At 46.7% G+C, this 12,332-nt stretch overlaps 1 protein-coding gene across 1 annotated transcript in view; it reads left to right on the forward strand.

Moving 5' to 3' along the window:
- Positions 1–294: 294 nt before the first annotated feature.
- The window catches only part of C1QL1 (complement C1q like 1), a 35,742-nt gene continuing 23,704 nt past the window's right edge, over positions 295–12,332 (forward strand). The window contains exon 1 of the mRNA XM_054995031.1: positions 295–894. Within this exon, the coding sequence (XP_054851006.1) occupies positions 325–894 (570 nt within the window). The 5' untranslated portion in view covers positions 295–324. The remainder of the gene's footprint in view (positions 895–12,332) is intronic.

Below are 12,332 nucleotides of genomic sequence, written 5' to 3' on the forward strand. Positions count from 1 at the left end.
GAGCAGCCAAGCTCCGGCTCGCCTTCTCCCCCCGCTCCGCGCGTCCCCCTCTTTGAACCTCCTTCCCCCGCCAGCTCTCCTGAACAGGCCACCTCGGAGGTCCGCGCTCCAGGCGAGAAGAGCGGACGGGGGACGCTCTCGGGGCGCTCCTGGTCTCTCCTCCCCTGCACGGGGGCCCCTCTTGCGGGAAAGGCGCTGTTTTTTCTCCCCCGGCTCGCCGGCCCCTCCGTCACCATTCCCGGCCCCGGGAGGCAGCGCGTCCAGCCCCTGCCGCGGCTGAGCCTGGGCAAGAAAACTTTGGTGGCGGCGGCCGTCGGGGTGGTGATGCTGCTGCTGCTGGTGGTGCTGATCCCGGTGCTGGTCAGCTCGGTGGGCCTGGACGGCCACTACGAGATGCTGGGCACCTGCCGCATGGTCTGCGAGCCCTACAGCGCGGCCTCCCCCACCAGCGCCAGCATCCGAGCCAGCGGGCCGCCCCCGCCGCCCTCCACGCTGCTCCAGGGCCCCCAGGGCAAGCCGGGCCGGCCGGGCAAGCCGGGCCCGCCGGGGGAGCCGGGCCCGCCGGGTCCCGTCGGGCCGCCAGGCGAAAAGGGCGAGCCGGGCAAGGCCGGCCCCCCGGGGCTGCCCGGGCCAGCCCTGGCCAGCGGCGCCATCAGCACTGCCACCTATACCACGGTGCCCCGCGTGGCCTTCTACGCCGGTCTCAAGAACCCGCACGAGGGCTACGAGGTGCTCAAGTTCGACGACGTGGTCACCAACCTGGGCAACAACTACGAGGCGGCCACCGGCAAGTTCACCTGCAACATCCCCGGCACCTACTTCTTCACCTACCACGTCCTGATGCGCGGCGGCGACGGCACCTCCATGTGGGCCGACCTCTGCAAGAACGGGCAGGTAGGCCACGCCGCGGGACTAGGCGGGACGGGACGGGCGCGGGAGCCTCCGGGCGGCCCGGCGCGCAAGAGCGCAACAGATGCAGCTCGCAAAAGCTCCGCTGCCTAGTCCCCGGCCGCCGGTCTAGGCTGGTCGCCCCAGGCGCCCGTTCCCCTCGGGATCAAAGAGCAAACTCCCAGGGGTGAGCAGCCGTGCCTTTTACTGGGCTCAAAGAGGATCACATACAACGGTATGCCGGCTGTCGAGTTCAACAGAACTCCTCATCAAACTGGAGGGGGTGGGGGAGAGAGAAAGAGAGAGAGAGAGAAGTGGTTTCCAAAGGTGGTTAGGAAAGCTGCGTTGGCATAACTCATCTTTGCACAGAGGTCGCCTAGGCAAAGACTACATGAAACCTTTCTTTCTTTCTTTCTTTCTTTCTTTCTTTCTTTCTTTCTTTCTTTCTTTCTTTCTTTCTTTCTTTCTTTCTTTCTTTCTTCTCTGCCCCTCGCACACCGGTTCCCTTTCCCCATTGCCTGCATCATGTGTTTTCTGTCGATCCCGATATTTTGTGGATATTCAGAATGATAGAATCTTAGCCCCCCTCCCCATAGAAGCCATCCATTAAATTTAGTCCCAGCGGTCCTCTAGTCCCGTGTCCCAGGTCGGGAGGTCTCTAAACACACCCACTTGAGGAGGCCTGCCTAACTTTGCCCGAAGACTTTCTTCAAATATTGTGCAGCCTTCCCCAGAGGTTATAAGAAGGCTCAGGAAGAAGAATCCTCCCTAATTCCTCCCTCCCTCTTCAGGAATGAGAGTGGGCTCATTTTGTAATAGCCCCCTCTGGGACCTCCACAGGCCAGCAAGCCCCTCCCTGCCCCAGCTGTGTTCAGCTCTCTTCCTAGGGAAAATGTTTCACTCTCATTTTTTGCTTCCTTCCCACGAGAGAACTCCCTGCAAAAAGTTTGCTGTCTCCCTGCTTGGGCACAGACAATTAGGGGGTGGGGTGGGCTGTGAGCAAGAAACCTTCCTGCTCCTCTGATTCTCCCCCTGACTTCTGGTGTGGGCAGGTGCTCCTCTTCCAGCCCGATTCCTTCTGTGCCTGCTGGCCTGATAGCCGATCCTCCTTGACTTTCCAGGAGCCAGCCCCACTCCTAGTGGAAGGGTACAAGGCAGTAGCGCCAGTCCCTGGCACTGAAAGACATCTGTTTTTAATCACTCCTTCCCTCTGTTTTGAGGGGGAATTCTTTTGAAACCCTGTTGCATCTTTCTTTCATTTCATGTACAGGACTCTTTAATCAAAAAGAGGAAGATAAAGTCTGGGACACGAAAGAGTGGATATAGTCGTCAGGATATTATAAATACGTTTAAATCTTTGGAAGGTGTTTATAGATCTTTTGCCACTTTCTGGATTATTTTGAAGCAGGGTTATATTGGGCAAAAACAGTTTTTTTTCATTTTTCATTTTAGAACTCGTTTAAGGTAATTTAAAAACTAAAAAGGGGTGGGAGGAGTGAGAAATTGCTGATCCAAGAAGAGAGCTGCCCCCTGCCTCCTCCTCTGCCGCCGCCACCAGCACCACCATCTTCTTAATCAAACTGTCCCTTTGTGATAGCACCAGTTAATCCTGCCAGAGGGGGACTAGCAAAGGATTCTTGATGCTTTCTAATTGAATTTCATAATTAAGCCCAGCCTCCGCAGAACTGCTTTTCAAGTTGCATCCAGTTGCAGATCCATCTCTGTCTCCTTTTGTCCATGTGCTTCCCCTTGGTGATAACTCAGCTGTGCTTAAATCCTGGATGTTCCAGCAGACACAAGCTCACACCTTTTGTGCTCTGAATTAACACTGAAGGAATTGCCCAGCCGCTGGTTCCACCCCAACCCTTCTTAGAATCCCCGTTTCACTCATCAGAGGCACGCATTGAAAGGGTGAGGAAACCTTCCTTTTACCCACCCCGTGAGAGTGACGGAGTGTTGATGCATTAAGGGGTGATTCATCTATATAACACAATCTTAAGTGTATAGCAAAGTACATGTATATATGTGCGTGCATATGTGCCTTTCCAGGCTTTGTGCTATTTATTGTGGTTTCAAGTTTCCACAGAAACAGCCAGGAACAATTCCTCCAGGCAAGATACTTCAAGTGCTATTGTCCACAAATAGAAAAGTATATTATTTCTATTTGGGGGGGGGATCTTTTCAGAAGTTAAAAGCACAAAGCATTCAAGAATGGGAAAAAATACCTTTTCTTGAAGGTCACCCTTCCTTTTGCCTCTTGGTGTGTGGCATTTGGCACTCAGACTTTCCCAAATGGTTTTCCCTTTAGAAATGTGCAAAAGTGACCACAGTTATGGCTTTCACCATAACTGTAGCTTCAATATACCTAATCAAAGGTCACATCATTGAAAGGCGGGGTGGGAGGAGGAACAAAAGGAAGAAAAATAGGTCCCATCCAGTCTGCTACTCAGGACACCCAGTTTGCAATGTAGTGCTCAGCCTTTATGAAGGAAGCAGAGTGCCTCTGAACATATGAAAAGTGCCCTTCTCCTGCTACCGAGCAATTGCAACCTATTTGCACAGTGGATTGACGTGGTCTAATGCCACTTCTTCAGTCTTGCTGCAGTTTTGGCATCTCTCTTTTTACATTCAAATGCTATTTTTACCTGCTGGAGCTGTCCATTCAGTAGGAGCTCAGCCAGAGCAGTATAGCAGTTAGACAAGGGCAATTTTCACACTGCTTACCTTTTCTCGGAACGACCCGGAACATCACGCAAAAAACATGGAAGATTGTGTTTTCTCATGTGAGATTTGCATGACGTCGCACAAATCTTGCATGAGAAAACGTGATCTTCCACATTTTTTGCATGATGTTCCGGGTCATTCCGAGAGAAGGTAAGCAGTGTGAAAACGGCCTAGGATTGGGAGATCCAGGTTTGAATCTGTGCTCTGCCATGGAAGCTAGCTGGGTGACTTTGGGCCAGGCACTCATTCTCAGCCTAACCTACCTCACAAGGTTGTTGTGTAGATAAAATAGAGTGGCGGAGAGTGATATAAGCTGTCTTGGGTCTCCGTTGGGAAGAAAGTTTCAAGTGGGTAGCTATGTTAGTCTGCAGTAGAACAACAAGATTCGGGTCCAGTAGCACCTTAAAGACCAACTAGATTACCAGCGTATGAGCTTTTGAGAGTCAAATGGCCCTTTGTCAGAGATGAAAGGCAGAAAGGCGGGAAGAAAGGCAGGATATAAATAAAGTAAATAAATAAGTAAATAAATGTCCACTCTGAAAGATTTTTGCAGAAATTGCAGGGCTCCCAAGTACTCAGCTGACACAAGTTTGAGTGAGGTAGCCATGGGTGGCAAGAGTCTCGAATCACTGATGCAACCCCTTGAAGCACTGGACTGGTTTCTCAATGCTGTATTCTGCTAAGCATGCATGCACAAATACTTAACTATAGAGGGTCTGTCTCATAATACATGTAAGTTTCCCCAGCAAGGCAAATAGTGACACACGGGGTCATTTCAGGTCAGGAAAACAACCTAGGTGGGAAAGGCTTAAGCTGCTTTCCCCTGTATACCATAACTCCATTCTGAAGCGGGCTCTCGAGTGCCTGGAAATTCAGTTCCGAGCAAGGCATGTCTGATTTAAAGTTCTTATGGCAGACTCGGGAAGGATGCAAGGAGAATGTAATGCACACTTAGGCCTGATATTACAGACAAGACCTTTCTTGGGTGTCCTCAGCTGCCTTCTGTTGAACATTCTCAAGGTTTTTGCTGTGGACTGAACCACCCTTGGGAAGTCAGTGCCCATTTTGAGCATCTTCCCGGAAGTCCTTGGATAACCTCTCAGTGGCATGGTGTGGCATGGCACTCCATTTTCTTGGCCATGCCGCCAGCTCTTTCTACCATGGCAGTGTCCCAGATGTTGAGACTGCCCATTTGTAGTGCCACTCTGCCTGGAAGACCATCAGCCCTTTAATAACTGCATGAGAAGCAGAAATGCCACAAGTGCCCCTTTGCCCTGCCTGGAAGCTTGCAGGTGAAAACAAAAACATTGAGTCTCTGCCTGCCACACAGTTGTTAAACCCACCCGTGACTGCAAACCAACACACCACAAAGAGGAGTTTGCTGGTTGCTCTCCATTCCATGGCAGCAATATGGATTGTTGCTCTCTTCACAGCTGTCCATTCAGGCCCATTTACTGTGCAGAAGGGTGTTTTTTCTTTTTCTTTTTCTTTCTTAATGTCAAGGAAGACGAGTTGAAAAGAAGGATCCTTCTTTCCTGTCACTTGCCAAATCTCTTCTTAAAAGCTAGCTTCAGGCAGGCCTGAAAGGTTTTTCCATTGGGATGCCCTCCATTCTGTCTGGTCATCTTACAACACCCTGCAATTATGTTTCACATTCAGCTGCGTTCTGGACGCTCTGCCAAGGATGGTTTGCAGAGCTTAATTTCCAAAAGAAGAATGTCAGGAACTCAAACTGGTCTCAAAGTCCAAATACGTTAGGTATAAATGTGGTGAGGGAGAAGCACTTTGCACATGCTCAAGGCATTCTTTCACTATTACAGAACATCTTGCAGGGTGGAGGTCTCTCCTACAAAACAAGTTTTATGGCTAAACCCAAGCTGAAGCAAAGAGGCAGGATGTCCTCCAAGATCGAGAACTATGCCTCATTTTTATTGAATTTGTTCCCCTCACCCTCCAAGAAAATTTTTTAGCTTCTATCCAAGACTTCTTTCACCACATAGATGCTAAAACGCTAGAGGCTTATCTCTCTAAATAAATAAATTGCATGTATGCTTATCAACAACATATGATACTTGTTCATTTTGCTACATGGAACTGCCCCATGTGTGTAGCCACCTTAAAGCTGTAAGGGAAGACCAGAATAGTGTTACCATCTTCCTTTGGGGGAAGAAATGTCCCATCCTTTTATCCTTTTAATAGAAGCATAATGGGATGTGATTTATCACCATGCCATGCCACACTTGAAGTCTCTGTTAAAAAGCCATTTTTCTCCAGGCCTGTTGGCAACTGCAGCTAAAGCCATGATTTTCCTGTTTTCCACCTTCAGTGGATTCATTCTGTGTCAACCAAAGAAATGTCGAATGTCTGCTTACAATCCTGTAAGGTAGATCACAATTATGATCTGATTGCAAACGAAGCGGAGAGAACAGTGACTTGTCCAAGGTTACTGAGTGATTAGCTGGCAGAGGCAGATTTCGAATGGGGGGGGGACACTTCATAATTCACAGATTTCAAATGTGGGGGGAATTCATAATTCACAGATTTCAAATGTGGGGGGAATTCATAATTCACAGATTTCAAATGTGGGGGGACTTCATAATTCACAGATTTCAAATGTGGGGGGACTTCATAATTCACATTCTTCTCTGTTTGCCTGGGTTTTTTTCTTTTGCTGTGTTAACAAGAGCCCAGCTAGCATCAAGGAGTTGATTTCAATCTGCAGAACTGTGTGCCTGAGAAAGGAAGGGTTAACTCTCCCTCCTTAGCATTACTGGGTGCGCGGGGCGGGGGGGGGGGGGTCCCCTGTGGCTTCAATTTACTTTTTTAATGTGCTGGAAAGAACCATTCATAAATCTCCTAGCCTCTCCTTCAGTTTGGCCCTCAGGGTTTGTTTTGGCAGAGGAATTTCATGAGAGAACTTGGAGCTCTGGAACTGGTAGGGGGTTCCAGGCATATGGAGGGAGCAGCAATCTATGGTCAAGCCAACCAGCCTGGAGAAAAAATGTCTTGTCCCTTTAATAGAAGCTTGATGTGTGGAAATGGGCAGAGATAATTAAAACTAGTAATCCTCTATTAAAGAGACATGGCTTTTTTTCTCCAGGTTGTCGGCAACCATAGATTGCCATTTTGAGTGAGTAGATGTTTGGACAACTGATTTACTTTGTCTGGAGGAATGATGGTCGCAGGCAGGGGTATCAAGGGGAATAAGCAGAAAAGAAGGATGGGGAGAACACTTGGGGGCCCACATCTGGTGCAGACCCAGCTGCTGAGATCTTTCCCTTCCCCTCATCTCAACTTACCTTGGAAATGCTTTCTGAATTCCTAGTCTATCCTATATGCAAAGTCAGATATCTGAATGTTAAAGACCGATTTCTCTTTTTGTGCATACCACACAGTCCCTCCAACCCTTCCCTTGAAAAAGCAGCATGTGTTTTAAAGCACAGATTGTCAACTTTTAATGGGGACGCTCTTGTCACGCCTTGAATGTCACACCTGAATTTTCCTCAGGTGTGAGAGAAAGAGAGAGAGTTAAAGATACATCTTTGTGAATCATTTTGTAGAGATGGAAAATCTCAACGGCCAGCAGGCTCTGTGGCTTTAAATATTTAATATCTTCCCAATCAGCAAATGTATTTTTCTCCTCCCTCTCGTCATTTTTCCCTTGTCTGTTTGCATTTGGCGGGCCCAGTTGTATATCCCCAGAAGACATAAGCACATCTCAGTGGTCTCTGGGGTAGAGACTCTTACTAGAGAAAGACGGTTTGTCTCCTGCTTCCCTTCTCTGGATTTCATGGGCCAGAATCTGTAGTAACTCTAGGTTAACAGCACATCTCTTCAGTTACCCCCATCCCCACCCCCACTTAATGTTTAGAACAAAAAAGAGGAGCCTGCCAGAGTGAAGAAGGGGCAGCCACTAGCCAGGCACGTTCTGTTTCCTACTTATCTTAGCAGCAGAGTTGACAACTGACCAGGAAAGAAACTGCCTGGCCTGCTCTTGTGCCTTCAACAGCTGCTTGGTCTGCAGAAATCACCAGGCAGTGCTTCTCTGTGACCTAGAACTCCATGCTTCACCTTCCATGCACCTTCAGTCAAGGTGCTGCCACAAAGGCAGTTTCAAGAGTTGGCAACTCTATTTGGAACCCATTAAACAGATATTAGGCAGCTAGAGGGACCAGCTTAAAATCTGGCATTCCTGTGCACATTAGGGTTGCCAACAGGCCTAGAAAAAATGGCTGGTCTCTTTAGGAGCAGTTTAATGCATGAAAATGGGCAGCTGAAGCTTTCCTGGGCATAGAGGAAAAGAACTTCCCATTAAGCCTCCCTTCAAGGCAGCTGGCAATTGTAATATACAATAGTGCAAGTCTCCAAACATTTCAGTAATCCTTACAATGGTCCAAAAAGGTAAATCAAGATTATCACCCCTCCCCTGCAGACTGGAGGGATGGAGAGAATGTGGTGTGCCCATGAAATGGTGTGTGGATTGTCCATTTTTGAGCTGCCCCCTGTAGCTTTGCCTTTAACAGAAGCCTGACCCTCAGCAGGCCAGGGCATTTTTCTGGTTAGTTGGCAGCTGTAGACCCACACCTGCAATATAGCTGTATGTGTAACCAGGGCTTTTTTTCTGGAAAAAGAGGTGGTGGAACTCAGTGGGTTGCCCTCGGAGAAAATGGTCACATGGCTGGTGCCCCGCCCCCTGATCTCCAGACAGAGGGGAGTTTAGATTGCTGAGTGGTGCGGAGGTCAATCTAAACTCCCCTCTGTCTGGAGATCAGGGGGCGGGGCCACCAGCCATGTGACCATTTTCAAGAGGTTCTGGAACTCCGTTCCACCGTGTTCCAGTTGAAAAAAAGCCCTGTGTGTAACCACTACACTAGTCCATCTGGCAAAAGACCATTTGTGTGCATCCAAGGACAGATCCTTCAGACTAGGTGCCAGGATAGTTTCCCCATGTATTTTGTTATAATGTAAAGAAGTGTTTTCCAGCCTTTTTCCCATGGAGGAACCCTACATCAATTTTTTCTCAAATCCTGCGGAACCCCTACCTATGAAAATATTTACAGGAGGGAAAAAATGATGGCAGGTAGTCCATTTCAATTACTGCTAAGTTATTGTCAAGAAAATTTATTAGTAAAGAGCTCTGTGAGTAAAGGGGGGGAACAAAGAAAGATTATTTGTGGTTGCCAACCTCCAGGAGGTAGCTGGAGATTCCCCAGAATTACAATTGATCAGGCAACAGAGATAAGTTCCCCTGGAGGAAATGGCAGATTCGCAGATAGACTCTGTGGAATCATACAGCTCCTGCTGAGCTCCTACCCCTTCCCAAATTCTACCTTATCCAAGCTCCACCCCCAAAACTCCAGGAATTTCCCAAGCCAGACCTGGCAAAGCTACGATAACCTTAATAACTGTGATGTTTTGAAGGATATTTGGAATTTTCCATGGTATCTCAATATTTTTATTTATTCCACAATTTCTCGTGGAACTCTGATTGGGAAACGCTGATGTAATGCCTTAAGGAAAGCTGCCAAAAACAATGATTTCTCCCCACCACTACTGCCATCTTGAATAGGTCAATATTCTAGTCAGTTTCAGATACCTCCATGCAGTTCTATAACTGTGGTCAAAATTGACCAGAATTATAGAGCTGGGTGGAGCTGCCTTGCACTATTTCATTGTCCCAGAGGTATGGCTGCGTTAATCTGCTACAGCAAAATAAAGTGGCACCTTAAAGACTAACAGAATTTTATTCCATCAGAAGCTTTCCAGGACTAAAGCTTCTTCAGATGCTATGAGTGGACCTCCACCAGTTAGTCATTTTATGTAGGAGATTTGGAAAACAAACCAAACTACAGGATCACAGTTCTCATAAGATAAAAATCCTGAATCATAGTTCAACCTAGGAAGGAGGCAGAGGATTTTTGTGCGTGTTATGTGCCATCAAGTCGCCTCCAACCTATGGAGACCCTATGAAGAAAAAACCTCCAAAACATCTTAGAGCAGAACCACAAGTGACAAAAGGCACAGATTGGACACTTGTCTGCTTCCCTCAAGTTTTGATGGGAAATGTAGGCATCCTGGCCTCGCAGCTTCACTCTCTGACTGCTGTCCAATGGACTTTTCAACTGTCACTTGTCCAACATTCCGCCAAGCTGCCTACATTTCCCATCAAAACTTGAGGGAAGCAGACAAGTGTCCAATCTGTGCCTTTTGTCACTTGTGGTTCTGCTCCTAGTCTGTTAATGATAGAGGATTTTTATCTCAAAATAAATAGCTGTCTTTTAAAAAATCTATGACTCGAGGTTAACTATCACTAGTGGCTGGTCTGCATTTTTACTGATTAGCTATCTCACTCTGGATTACCTGCATTTCTTGGCACTTTGAAATGCAAAAGTGCATTTCTTGGCACTTTTGACACTTGGCACTTTGGCACTTTGACATGGTGCAACTTGATTTGTACTGTTTGTAGGCAGATTTTTTTTTTTTTTAGGGGCCCCAAATAACAGTGCCTACAAACAGTACAAATCAACTTGCACTATCTGAAGAAGTGGGTTAGAGAGTTTATTCTGGAATAAAATTTTGCTAGCTTTCAAGGCTCCACAAGTCTTCACTATTGAAGTGTGGCAAAAGAATCCTTTAAAAAATCCCACCAATAAAATAAATTAAGGGCTTCTTTTCCCATTTATCCCTCATTAGCTTAATTGGCCCTTCAATCACACATTTCCTGATCTTATTCCTCTTTTCAAGCCAGGGGTATTTAAAAATAATCAGGGATTAAAACCACATCACTGACCTAGCCGCCCCTCCTGATTACTACATCAATAGAGCTGTGCAAGCCCTCTCTTGACATGCTAACACTGCAATTTTGTTTTTATATATATATATATATATATATATATATATTTGCCACAAACAAAGTCAGAAAAGTTACAGGAGGTCCACATAATGTCTGACAGTTTGCCACCTGATGATTGAAGGGTCTATAGTAACCATATGAGCAAATGATGACCTATTCAAGACAAATGTCTAATGCAGAAACAGCTGAGGATCAAATTACAATATTCCCTGTTAGAACTGCTACTTTTTGAACTGGTAACTATGCCTTTAACAGCTGCTTGATAGCTAGATATTAGCTGGTGAGTATGCAGGTATCTGAGATACAGAGAACAATTAATGAAAAAAAGTCCAGATGGTACAATCCCATCTACTTTATCTGATGGTACAATCCCAGCAGAGCAATTGTACTTTATTTTACAGAGTTTAGATGAACCTCTGGCAAACAAAAAGTATCACTCCCTGCATGTAGAGAACTGGTGTGTCAGACAGTGTTAGGCTAGAGCCTTTCTCCCTAGCATGCTAGCTTTCCAGTAGCAGGACATTGGGGGAGCATTTAGTCACTTGCAATCAGAAGTGGAACACTACGCTACCTGTTCTTTCTGGTCACACAGGTTAGGAACAAAGAACAAGTTTAGCCATAGAAGCAAGCATGCACATTTACACTACAAAATGGATGTAGTTTGAAAGTAGTTTCGGTTGGAACCCATCAAAGGTAAGATTCTACAGTTTTGTGCAGGCTCTGTGTGGCTGGTTCTTTCATAGAACTGGAGTTTCAAGACATCCTTGGTTGTCAGCCATGACTCTGAAACAGGGTGGAATGCTGTTAACTAATTTAGTACAGAGTAAACCTAATAGCAGGCAGTATTTTGAAACTGTTCACATGTAAGTTCTCTGAAAGGTCTCCCCCCCACCCCCAAACGCTGGTGTGTGGGACCCAAATTCAAACCAGGATTTTGCAAGGACTGGTCAAGAAATGTCCTCCCAAGCAAGATATCCCATCTTTTTTGGTCATTGACCTCTTGAGTCACTGACAATATGGGCTCAAGCCCAGAAGAACATACCAGTCTCCCCCCCCCCTTACTCCCCTCTCTCTGCCTCCTTCTCCCTGTCTCATACACATGCGCGTGCATGCGCATGCTGCTGATTGTTGGGAATGTGTCGATCCCTTGCCAAGCATTGGTGTCTATCTCTCTGTTTCACTGCCTCAAGTTTTTACTTGGGTAGTTTGGCTGGAGAACAAGCCTTGTTTCAGTTTCTCCTTCCTGTACTGTTTTCTCAACCTGAAATAGCCCCATGGGATGGCTTGTTTGTGGCAGACACAGAGGCCCAGAATTAAGTTTAAATAGCCTGGAATCGTCACTTTGAGGGTGGGGGAGAATTTGGGGGCCAGTTGAATGAAGCTGCCATACTTTTCTAGCTATTCACTTCCAGGAAGACCGGGGGTGGGGCGGGTAGGGATGTGTGTGTAGTGTTGCCACCTTTATTTCAGGAAGTGCTCCTGGGCTTTAACAGCATACATTCATGGCCTACAGCTGTTCCTAGCATAGAGGAAGGACTGATATTTTTCCCTGGCTCCTGTGGCTGTTAACAGCGAACATGGTTTGTAGAGCTGCAGCGACTTAGATCTGAAATTTAAAAGTATGATTTGTAGTGTTACCACATTTTATTATTGTTAGCTAGACAGTGGTGTTACCAAGTTAAATTTTAAATATATCCTTGCTGAAACAGACATTCCATTAATACTCTCTTGCTCCCACCTGCCAGATGAGTACACTGCACAAGGAAAGGGAGAGAATTTTAGTGCCTCCTTTTCTCTATCAAACCAAATGAGAGGCGGTTCCTCACAAGACTGTAAGAAGAGTTGATCACAACAAGGAACCCTTATC

The sequence above is a fragment of the Eublepharis macularius genome, chromosome 12, assembly GCF_028583425.1.
Source record: "Eublepharis macularius isolate TG4126 chromosome 12, MPM_Emac_v1.0, whole genome shotgun sequence".
In the NCBI taxonomy this organism is placed as follows: Eukaryota; Metazoa; Chordata; class Lepidosauria; order Squamata; family Eublepharidae; genus Eublepharis; species Eublepharis macularius.